This window comes from Harpegnathos saltator, unplaced genomic scaffold (genome assembly GCF_003227715.2).
Source record: "Harpegnathos saltator strain DR-91 unplaced genomic scaffold, Hsal_v8.6 scaffold176, whole genome shotgun sequence".
NCBI lineage: Eukaryota > Metazoa > Arthropoda > Insecta > Hymenoptera > Formicidae > Harpegnathos > Harpegnathos saltator.
In genome coordinates this window covers 1,721,722-1,733,777 of record NW_020229957.1, presented here as the reverse complement: position 1 = coordinate 1,733,777, position 12,056 = coordinate 1,721,722, and the positions used below count along the sequence as shown (strand labels likewise).

Here is a 12,056-nt window from a genome sequence, read left to right as displayed (position 1 = left end):
ATCTTTATATTTTGGATTTGTCTTATCATATAAATGTGTAAATCTTTCCACTAAAGTTATTAATTTTATGTCATTATTCATTGAATCCATTTCACTCATATTTTCGTACCGCAGCACTTTGCACAAACCAGTATAAAAATGAAGTTATCTTGATTACAACCATAGACTTGTGTACATCAAGTTTGTATTTGTAACCAATCTCCATAGCATTTTCTTTTAAGATCGCTTGCCGTATTCCTTAGAAATTAAAGTTGAGTTAACTTTACAGTTACGGCTTCAGTCACCAGTATACGGAAATGTATTGTGAACGAAATTGTAATACCAGTGTTGAACTTTACCGCTTCCGGCATAAGTTAGCGGTTACGGCCAGCATAAATGGGCCTTTAGTGTGTAAAATAACTTCAATACGTTTGAGAGCGATGATTTTTTTATTTCATATTCGTGACTACGTACCAAAATACAAATGACAAAGTTTTTTACCCAAATTGGTGAGAAAAAGGGCTGTTTTTCCATTGCAATTCTTCAGATTTGTCATTTATCATATGTATTAAGTATAGTAAGAGTATAAATTATAATAATTAACATTTTGTTACATGTTTCCATTCTTGCATTTACAGTTGTAGTTTGCTACCAAAGTTTCAAGGTTATTATTAGTTTAAACATGACAACAACAAAAAAACGTGGTATTTTAATCGTTGGGATATGGGACGTGCAATTGACTGTGACGGATATGTGCAATGTGTTATTGATGGTATGTATAATAGCTGTTTTATTAACCCTTAAATGGCATATATGAGTCACTCGTATTCATGTCATTTCACATTGTGTAAATTTGTCGAAGATTTAATTAATGTAGTTTGATTTGTAAAATATTGAACTTTTCTTTTTCTTTGTAATCCTTTTTTAGAAACTTTAAAGTACATGTATGAATTTGTGTTGAATTGTTTGAACACTATAACATTGTACAAAGTAACTTAAGCACAAATGACTCGTATGTTATATGTTACTGAAAATGTTTGCCATACAGGATTAAAACTGAAATAATTATTATATCTGTTTTTGTGTATTTTAGATGGAAGAGTAATTAAAATTCCTCATAATGAAATTGACTATTCATCCGATACTATAGTAGTTGATCTTTGTGGGACAGAAATATTGATTGAAATCCCAAAAACAATACAAGAACAAGTTAAAAATGTTGGTAAAGAAGAAGAGAAAGAAAATAATATAAATGAATCTGTAATAAAGGAAAAAGCCTTTAATTAGAATGATGCAGCAACAAAGTTCTTTTTAGACTTATATAAACAAAAGAAGGATGATGTGAACACAAGAAAAATAAAAACTTATAAGTTAATGTGGAAATATATTGCACAAGAAATGAGACAAGAAGGTTATTCTGTATCTGCACTACAAGTTGAGAATAAATTTAAAACAATGGAACGCGCATACAAAAATGTGATAAGTAACAATAAAAAAACAGGAAGAGCAAGAAAAACTTGCAGTTTTGAAACGTATGTAATATTTTTCTATGTATGATACATAAAGAAAATGAATAAGAATTGTGTAAAATATTTGCATCATATTACAGCGAACTTACAGAGTTGCTGGGAAAGAAACACAGTATTCAACCACTTGCTCTCTCAGGAAGAAATGGACTGCTACAACCAACATTGTCCAATGAAGGGTATATAGAACATTTCATAAGTATTATATAAATTATATACAATATAGTAGATATAATCAAATTTATTTTGTTTCTTTTTAATATAGGTTAAATAATTTAAATAATAATATAATAGATATTTCAAATGGTACTAATCCAGCAGCACATGGAGATAATGACAACGAATCTTATGTAGCAGATAATAACTTTGAGTCCACTGATAATTCGGAAAACTTGAGAGGACCTGCACCTGTACCTGAAAAAGTTAAAAAACGACATGGCAAAACTGCAGAATATATTCAACAATGTACACTTGCTATAGAGAAGTTTTCGTCTGAATTAAAAAATGAAAGACAATTTCTGAAGGATATGCAATTGCAAATGATAGAGGAATATAGAATAAGAAAAATTAATGAAGATTTCGTCAAAGCTTCACAAGAACAATGGGCTATAAGAAATGCTCAAAGAGATGAAAGAAATGTCCTTTTGAAAGAAATTGTACACAAAATCAACTAAAGTTTATCTGAAACATTACACAGAAAGTATTAGATGATCAATTAAAACCAAAAAGTTATATATATTATACTTTTCTGTTTCTATATAGTTCTATAAATGTAAATTTTTCCTAATTGTGCAATTTTTTTGTTTAATTGAAGGTTTATTTGTATTTATGATATTTAATTAAAGATTTGTGTTTGTAATATTTAATTAAAGTTTTATTTGTATTTATGATATTTAATTCAAGGTTTGTTTATGTTCATGAGATTCAAGACTAATTACAATAAAGTTTATTTGTGTTTATGATATTTAATTAAAGGTTTGTTTATGTTTATGAGATTCAAGACTAATTACAATAAGGTTTATTTGTGTTTACGATATTTAATTAAAGGTTTATTTGTGTTTATTATATTTAATTCAAGGTTTGTTTGTATTTATAGGATTTAAGACTAATTACAATATTATTTGTCTGTATTATTTGTATTATGTCAAGTATTATCCTATCTTACCGTCTAAGAGTTGATATTATATGATAATAAATAAATATATATATCGATAAATATGTACCTTTATTGAAAAATAAATAATTTTATCATTGTGCTATAAATTGACGACACAATTCATTTCGTAATTCGCGACTACGTTCATTCCCTGGAATTATTTCGTTATTTTCAATATGTATGTATTCCGCTTCGGGATCAGGATATTCATCATTTAATGACAGTTCTAATAATTCTAAATCGCAACTATTTTTTTTTCTTTTTTATAACGATGGGGAAATCCTCATGGATACCACCGGCCCTGAAGGGAGCCATGTGGTTATGCCGGACTCTTACCGGCTAAAACCCCACCGAAGTGCCTATTCTCACTGAGTACGAGTGGGGACGGAGGGAGAACTAATCCCTTATTCCTTTCCCGCCGTCCCCGACTCTTGGTCCAACAACCAATCCTCTGTTGCTGCGTCTACTCGACGCCATAATAACCAGGCACCGCCCGGTTGTCAGCCACTGTCAGATGATCCAAAACGGGTTCATCCAACCTTAGGAGGTAGGGCGGCACTTAAACCCTTTCCTCCCATCCCATCTCTCTTCATATCGGAGATAGGATTTGAGGGTAATGGGGCCCGTCACTTCATCGGGCTTATCCATTCCCTTCCCCCCTGCTGTTACCATAGGGGGTCTATCTTCACAACTGTCCACCACTGGCCATCACTGTAGAGAGGGCTAACCTCCCCACTTTTACTGACCACAGACAGTCGCGGTAATCCTCTAGTGTCAGTCTCCGGTCAGCCCAACCCTGACGCCCATCCCCCGAGCAGAGCCCCAGCAGCACACGCCTCTACTCTCACGGTCGCGCTGACTCGCTCCCCGCTTGCCAGCACGATCGCCCACTCAGGCCGCATGCACCAGGGTATCCCCGCCCGGAGGAGGGGACAGCCAAGAGGCCGATCTTTGACCGGCCACCAGGTAGCGCAGCACCGCCGCGCTCCGCCCTTACCACGGCTACCATCCCTACCCTTCGGCCATCCCGCCCAACTCTTCAGCCAGTGCACCTCTTGCTCTCTTTGGCCTCTAAGCCAGCGGATTGGCTTCCGGTCGGGCGGCAGCCGTAGTTTTATCCCCAACTTGCTGGCCGATGCACAGGCACACTCCCAGCTGCATCAGTCCAGCATCGGGATTCATTAAATTCCTTTGGAGGCCAGTTCATTCCTTCAGGAGTCCAGGAATCTCACTTTCCAAGGTCCGGCCAACGATCACCCGCTCTGACGACCTCCCGTCCAAAGTGAGAGTCCGTCCCCAGCCCCCCAGGATCCTTTCCACTACATTCCTCCGCTCCTACACTCATCATTCACTCACCCCCCCCCCACCACGCATTCATCCCTCCCCTCACTCATTCACCCATCACTCCCACCCATCCTCACTCTCATTCACTCCCGCATTCACACCCACCCCCTCTCCAATCCCACTCCCATCATTCACTCACTCACCTCTCCGTCATTCACTCCCCATTCTCACTCACTCCGCCCTCGTCATCCTCTCGCTCATTCCTTCCACTCCTTCACTGGATGTTCAGCGACATCCTTCCTCCTAAGGAGTCCACCCCATCCCCAGGGCACCCTTACCCTAATACCCGACGGGCTTTAGAGGAGTCGCGGGCACCAAGGGGCCCCCCCGCCCGCAAGGGTATCTGACAGTTTAGCAGGCCCTCGCGGACAGGACCGACCCGCAAGCACCCGCGACACCCCCCTTGTATCCGGGCAAGGACCTCAGCAAGCGAAGCATCCCCCCAGGATTATTGCCTACGGGCTATTCCTGCACAGAGGAATTAAACCATACAGGAACCACCCAAGGACTTCACTTTACATTCATTGTCGGCTGCCTCACTAGGCTAACGGGTCCAACTCTCCCGGGTTTTATTGGATTATTCCTTCCCCCCGTTCAGGTGTTCAGCACAACCTCCGAACTAACGAGCCTAATCGCCCGGGTTTTTCCATTGGGTTCTTCCTTCCCTTAGCTTCGGATGCCTGACCTTTCAAACTCACGAGTCCGAGCACCCGCCCTTCACCCCGTTCCGCAGAAGCACTCCCCTGATTGAGGGAGAATCCCAATTTCAAGAGTCTGTGTGGCTTCGTAGTAACGGTGCAATTCGAACTGGTCGGTGTTATTTGCTCCCGTCGCCGGGAAACACAATTATCCCTCAACAGGGACATGCCCCCGGGGCCGGATCGGTTCCGGTTGTCAGTGGGTCCACTTTCCACTATTCCGGTGGTCTGGGAAACCAGACTCACGAGCCCGGACTCCCAGTTTCTTATCGGAGTACTCTCTCCGGGTTTTTTCATTGGGTTATTCCTTCCCCTCGTTCAGTTGCCAGGTACCGCCTGACTAACGAGCCCGATCGCCCGGGTTTCTTATTGGGGGACCTTCCCCTGTCAACTATATCGACGCGGTTGCCAGGGTCCGGCGAGGAGTCCCCAACCTCCCCCCAGCTAGACAAGGACAAAGGGGCCCATCAGCCCGCCAAGTCTCAGGCTCCGCAGCGCCTGCTGGGATGTCACAGCGGCCCCGCGGGCGGCCCTAACAGGCATCAGGGCCAACCTCTGCCCCACCCCAACCTGACTCCATACGCCCAATCGTAGCCAGCTTTAACTTGTCCGCCCCACTAGGCTTACGAGACCACCTCCCGGGTTTTTACATCGGGTTTTCCTTCCCCTCGTTGGGTGTCTATCAATCAGACTGATCAGGCCCCATCGCCCGGGTTTTTCCATTGGGTTTCCTTCCCCTCGTTCGGGTGCACTGTCGTGCTCTCAGGTCCGATCACCTGGGTTTGTTTAATAGGGTCTTCCTTCCCCTGGTTTGTTCGTCGGGGTTATTCCTTCCCCCAAGTTCAATTATCCGGAAACCGGACTTACGGGCCTGAACATCCGGGTTGTATGTTTTCCTTCTCTTTTGGTTTTTCCAATGGGTTTAGCCTTCCCCTCGTCCAGATGCATGGGAAACCATGCTCGTGAGCTCGGTCACCCAACCGGTTTTATTCGGAGTTTTCTTCTCCGGTAAAATCGCAACTATTAGCTAAATTGTGCAAAACACAACACGCGTGTATTACTTGGACCATATGTCTAATATTGCGTAATTTTAAATGATAAAGTTGTCTAAATCTTTGTTTTAAGCAACCAAATGCATTTTCTATTATTACACGACACGAACTCAGTCTTTCATTAAATCGCCTTTGTTAATGTGTTAGATGTCCATTGTCGTGTCCATATTGCGTGTATGTGTGTATATAACATTATTTATATGCATTTTACTTGGACAAATTTCTGCAAGAGATTCATTCAAAAGAGATTCTCGAAACACTCGCGCATCATGCACTGATCCAGGGTAACCAATAAATACATCAATAAATTTCATCTTGTGATCCACAACACATTGCAGGTGTATAGAAAAATATTGTTTTCTATTAATATACGACTCGTGATCATTTTGTGGTTTGTCAATTCGAATATGTGTGCCATCTATAGCACCTAGAGAAAGAAATGTATAAAAATATATTTATGTCAATATATTGTTGCCAGTTGTTTAAGTAATGTATTAATTATAAATAATATAAACTCACCAATAATTCCAGGAAATCTTTTCGTCTCCAAAAAATATGCCATTGTTGCTTCTTTCTCTTCCAGTATAGGAAATTGTATTATATGTGGAGCAAGTTGCATTAAAAATCTTGTAACCCTTGTTATAATAGCATACAGGGTACTTATAGCAATTCCAAACCTGTCTGCCACATCACGATATCCTGCACTCTCGTGATCGACATACCATAAGTAAGTTAAAACATGCTTTTCCGCTGTTATTGGCATATAACCTGCATGTTCTGTAATATTAGTTCATAATAAGAATATTTCATAACATTCAATTACAACAAGTTGTAGTGGATTGTAAATATCAATACAATACCTTGTAATGATGTAAAAATATCTGATACTGAGAAACGTACAATAATTTCATATCATGCGTGATACACGGAAATGCATAATAAAATCGCAATGTATATAACTTCTGGTGATATTTTCGATGTAATTGTCAACTTTAATGTGATATGAACGTTGTATGCCACGTATGCCTAATACCTGCAAGTTTAATGGTTCATTACCTGAAATACAAATATATAAATTATTCAATTTCCAACATATGTGATAAATATGGTAACACTGATATAATTATTATTATATTATACAATATATTTATTTTTACTTACGTAATTCTTCATTTGGCAGAACAACCAAAGCTGGTGGCACCGGCAACAAGGCTTCTTCATCAGAAGAATCGGAATCTTCTAATATATTTAATATATTTATGTTATATGCCATTGCGTAAATAAACAACTTATTCTTTTCGTTCAATTTTTCCGAAGACTCTTCCTCTCTTCTTCTTCTTCTTGTTTGGTGAACATTCTTCTCAATACGCCAAGACGTGACAAACGTACACTTATGCGTTTTAGTTGCCAGATACAAATCACTAAATAAATCTTTACACTTTCTCTGCTCACTAAGAACTCACTAGAAATTGAGTGTAAAAAGTGTAAGCAAAGAAAACAAACCTTAAGTCTCACTTAAAACCAAAATAATGTTGGCGCTACTGGACCTTACTGCTATTGTAAACGACGCTTTAGCCGTATATGACATGGAGCCTGTTGTTTTTCTGAGTTATGGGTTAATAGCGACCGCAAGACGTGTTGAACTCGCGTTTCGGACGCCATAGCTGCAACATCGAGTTTTTCTTACGCCTCAGCTCTATTTATCTCTATTATGTGATATCTTTTGTTCTATGTGTGCTTTTGATATTTTTGACTTTGGCTTTCTCCTGGACTTTGTTTTTAAAACAAGATTCTGCTTTCTGGCAACCAATTCTTTTTCTATTCTGATTGGATTTCTTACGCTATCTGGACTTTCCCGCTTTCTCCTGGACATCCGTTTATAAGATGAATGATAATTCATCCTCTCAAGCTGACTCTAACCTGAGTAACGCAATTCTCAGGATGGATTCCTCTAATGAGGGTACGGACCCGAATCTAATAACGGAGATCTCAGATAATATCTCTACCTCAATGCCTAACCTCACTCCATCCTGTCACACTTCATTTGACGAAGGTTCCTCTCGCTCTGTTTCTTCTGTTCCTGACAACCTCATTACACTTCAGCGTAATGTATATGATAACAGTGCTAAAGGACCGTTTGAGGTTCATTTTGAGAAATTTGATGATCGTAGATCCACTCAGAATATCATCACAAGCGAAATTAGATTTGGTAAAGCTATGCATAAATGCTTCCCTGATACTTGGAAGTTTGCTTTTAGTCTAAAGAACTTAGGTTCTCACAAGTTTACCGTTGCTTTTCCTGATCCAATGACTGTCAACTGTATGGTCAAAGAGATAAACTCTAAGAGTGGGTTCATCATTTCAGATACTTCTTGGATAGCATATATACCTGATTACAGGGTTGCAATCAAAGTCATATCTCGAGACTTTGATATCACAGATTCTCCTTAAGAGATCTTAGATAATCTATTTCCCCCTCCCTTCTGGAGGGGCCCCTAGCCACTGCTTTTGGATGTTAAAATTATTAACAGGAAACCTCCAAATTCTTCATCAGAGAATACTTCTAGAAATTCCAATTTGGTAATACTAACCTTCAAAGAGTACTCAGCCCCTAAAGCTGCTCCTTATTACGGTTCTAAAATTAGGCTTTGGCACTATACTCAAAGAGTTAGGCGCTGCCTTAATTGTCAACGTTTCGGCCATCTAGAAAAACAGTGTAGTCCTAAAGCAAACAGTGTCCTAAAACAAGAGTATACGGTAAATGCGCTTCAGGTGAGCATCTTAGCAAAGAGTGTCAATCTGTTCTGTGCATAGCTGCATTAATTATATTAGAAGAAAGCTCACGGAAGTCAGGCACCCTGCCTACTCAAACGATTGTCCCGTTTTCATTGAAAATCGTAAAACAAAAGTTATTATGGCTATACTTGGGTTGGGCCCAGGGGATGCCCTTAATTTTTTTAGGCAATCTGGCAATCATTTCCCTGATTCATGGTTCAACGCGCTGACGGAGTCCGGTGATGAACCCACCTTTGGGGATTATCTACTCTGGCTAAACGTTTGCCCTGAATCCTGCCTCTCCAGCTCAGAATCTTCTTCTAACAAGTCACTTGACTCCTCCTCTTTCTCGGTTCCCTCTCCCTCACCCATGAAGGGCAAAAAGAGAAAGAGAACGGTGGGTTTCGCTCTTCCGTCTGGGAGGGATGGTCGAGGGGAGGCTACTACTGAGGTTTCACCTACAGTGGATATCCTTCCTTCTCCATTAATCTCTTTCAACCATAATCCTTCTGTTTCTCCTACTGAAGATATGGAACTCTCAACCTTGAGTGGCAAGGAGAAAGTTGCACTCTACGATACTAACTCACCCTCTTATGACTCTCATGTAGAATTTAACCCTCATTCTCCAGCTGATGCTCTTCTGGAATTTAATAATATCCTTGTTGAGCTCAACTCTAATTTTAATTCCAACAATTCTCTTGATAATAATCATCGACTGCTCTTAGTAGGCTCTCAAGCCAAATTGCTCAATATTTTCTCTGCTCTCTCTGAGCTTATTATACATCATCACCTTGACGTTCTCTGTTACGATACCGGCTACAAAATTCACTGATTCTTCTATCATCAATTCTTTATATTTACTTGCTTATGCTGTCTAGCATGAACCTAACTGCCTCTAACTCCCTATCCGTCCTTCAATGGGACTGTAGGTCTCTTAAAGCTCGTATCAACGATCTGAATTTTCTTTTAAACTCATTATCTCTTCTACCGTCATTTATCTGTCTCTCTGAAACCTGGTTGAATGATGAGGATATTCTCAGAATTCCCAATTACAACTTAGTCGTCCAAACAGAGATGAACTAGGTGGGGGGGGGAAGGGCGCTATTGCAGTCAGGTCGGACCTGAACTTTAATGTCATCAATAATGATGTGATAAATAAACTCACTGGGCCTGTTTCAATTGACTGTATAGGAATTCAAATTAGTTCCTGTGGTCAATCTTTTACTATATTTTCCTTGTACAATCCTCCGAACAATAATCTTTTAATTGATGGAGCCAACACCTGGGAAGAAATATTCTCTCAATTTAATTCTTTTTTTTGCTACTATTTCGATTTCAATTGCAAACGCCCTTTTGGTGCAAATCCACAATTGCCGCTAATTCGCAGAGTTCGTTACTAGCTGATGCTATTGACAACTCACCTTTCATCGCATTAAATAATGGCTGTTATACATGGAGCTCTTCTGATCTTTCACCTCGCAGTGCCCTTGATCTTTCTCTGATCTTCCCATCTTTAATTAACTCTTCTTTCTGGGAAGTTTTAAATAACTGCTTTGGAAGCGATCACTATCCTATTCTTATGAAGTTTTCATCGATTCTTCCCGAAAAATTTCTTTGTAGACCACAATATAATTGTTCGAAAGTTAATTGGGACGACTTTGGTGAGGAGCTACTCAGGCAAAATTCTCTTAATCCCCAGGATTTGGAGATAGATTTACATGGTCCTACTATGGTCTGTCAAAATCTTACAAATCTCATCGATAGATCTCTTCGGCTTTCGGGTGCTTTCGAAAAACAAGCTCCTTTCGAAGGAGGCCCTTTTCTCCTTGGTAGGATGATGAGTGCCAACAAATTGTTAAGGAAAAAATGGATGTTTTTCATCATTATAAGAAATTTCTCACCATCGAGAATCTTAATATCTACAATGATCTTTGTAGATCTTCAAAAAAACGCCTCAGGAAAATCCGCAATGCCAAATTCCAGTACTGTGAATTTTTGAATAAGAAATCTGACATGAATACAGTCTGGAAAACGGTCTCTACTTTTAAGAGTCGGAAAAGTACGATAATACGCTCTAACGAATTCTCAGAACGAAAACTCTCATTTGGCTTCTGAGATCTTCTCAAAAGCTGTCTCTGAGGAAGCTCCTAACCCAGTCACTCAATCTGTCATTTGGGACAACCTTAAGAGCTCTGACATTACTTGTAAATCTCCGCATATTTCTCATCAGATGGACTGTATCCCTCTTTTGAAGGACTTTACTCTCGAGGAATTTGAGTTCGCTATGCAGATTGGTAAATCCAAAAGGAAAGCTCCAGGCTCTGACCTCATATCATACAAAATCCTCCTCCATCTACCCCACTCCGTATTTCTTCTCGTTTTTAGTCTTTTCTGTCATTTCTATCGTTCAGAGTCCTTTCCTGAGTCATGGAAATGGTATTACATGGTATTTATTCCCAAATGCTCCACAGATGCCATGAGACCAATTTCCATCTCTAATACATTCCTGAAGGTTTTTGAAAGGATAATTAAGTATAGATTGGAATAGTGGCTTGAATCTCACAATATACTTCCTTATTACCAGAACGGCTTTCGTAAAAAAAGGTCTTGCGCTAATAGCGTACTAGCTCTCAAAACCTTTATCAAACATGCCTTTTCAAATAATCATAACCATGGTTGGATAAATATGATTGGAGCCATATTCATTGACATAAAAGGGGCCTTTAATAACGTTAATCCCCTCAAACTAATATATTTGATGCGCGACTTGAGGCTTCCTGATAGACTCTTGAGTTTTGTATCTTTTCTACTTCTGGGAAGACAGATATCAGGCTTCTTCAACGGTCACTTTCTTGAAACCAGGAAGGGATCTACCGACGTACCTCAAGGGTCGGTTTTGAGACCCATTCTTTTTGACTTATACATCTCCAGAATACATGTTGGACTAGATGACAATGATTACATTCTTGCATACGCAGATGACCTTGTCATCTTCTGTAAGGTAGGTCCATAACGAATATTGTTAACTCTGTCCAGTCCAACTTATCAGCCCTATCCAACAATCTTAGCAGACTGGACCTGACAATTTCCTCGGAGAAAGCGAAATGGTGTCTCTTTGACGCTCATAAAAGATTCAGTACAATGCAAAAGGCAATTGATTCCAAAGGCCTCCATATTACTCTTAATAATCATATAGTTTCTCTCGTTTCCTTCTTTTCGTCCCTTGGATATACATTTGATACCAATATTTCCTGGAAGGTTCACATAAAAAAATCCAGGTTATTTGTCTGTCTAGAGTTAATCTCTTTAAAGCCTTTATGGGCATAAAGTGGGGTGTGCATCCTACTACTCTCCTTACTATATACAAAGGAATCAATCGTTCTATTTTTGATTGGGGAGGGTTAGTTCTAGGCGATGTTCCGAGTTCCCGACTTTATCCTTTAGATAAAGTCCAATTTAGATGCATCAGGCTTATACTTGGCCTTATGTGTTCAACCCCAACGAATATCCTCCTTGATCAAACTTC

General features: G+C 39.7%; 2 protein-coding genes across 2 annotated transcripts; one reads left to right on the top strand and one right to left on the bottom strand.

Annotated features, from left to right (window-relative positions):
• Positions 1–984: 984 nt before the first annotated feature.
• LOC112588229 (uncharacterized) lies at positions 985–2,179 on the top strand. The gene is made up of 4 exons (XM_025297433.1): positions 985–991; positions 1,073–1,201; positions 1,589–1,684; positions 1,800–2,179. The coding sequence occupies exons 1-4, from the start codon at positions 985–987 to the stop codon at positions 2,177–2,179; spliced, it is 612 nt and encodes a 203-aa protein (XP_025153218.1).
• Positions 2,180–2,733: 554 nt separating this feature from the next.
• On the bottom strand, positions 2,734–7,147 carry LOC109503989 (putative nuclease HARBI1). The gene is given in 6 exon segments (XM_025297432.1): positions 2,734–2,923; positions 5,725–5,919; positions 5,922–6,182; positions 6,275–6,532; positions 6,616–6,811; positions 6,917–7,147. Coding segments are annotated over 4 exon segments (870 nt in total). The 5' UTR covers positions 6,519–6,532; positions 6,616–6,811; positions 6,917–7,147; the 3' UTR covers positions 2,734–2,753.
• Between the last annotated feature and the right edge of the window lie 4,909 nt (positions 7,148–12,056).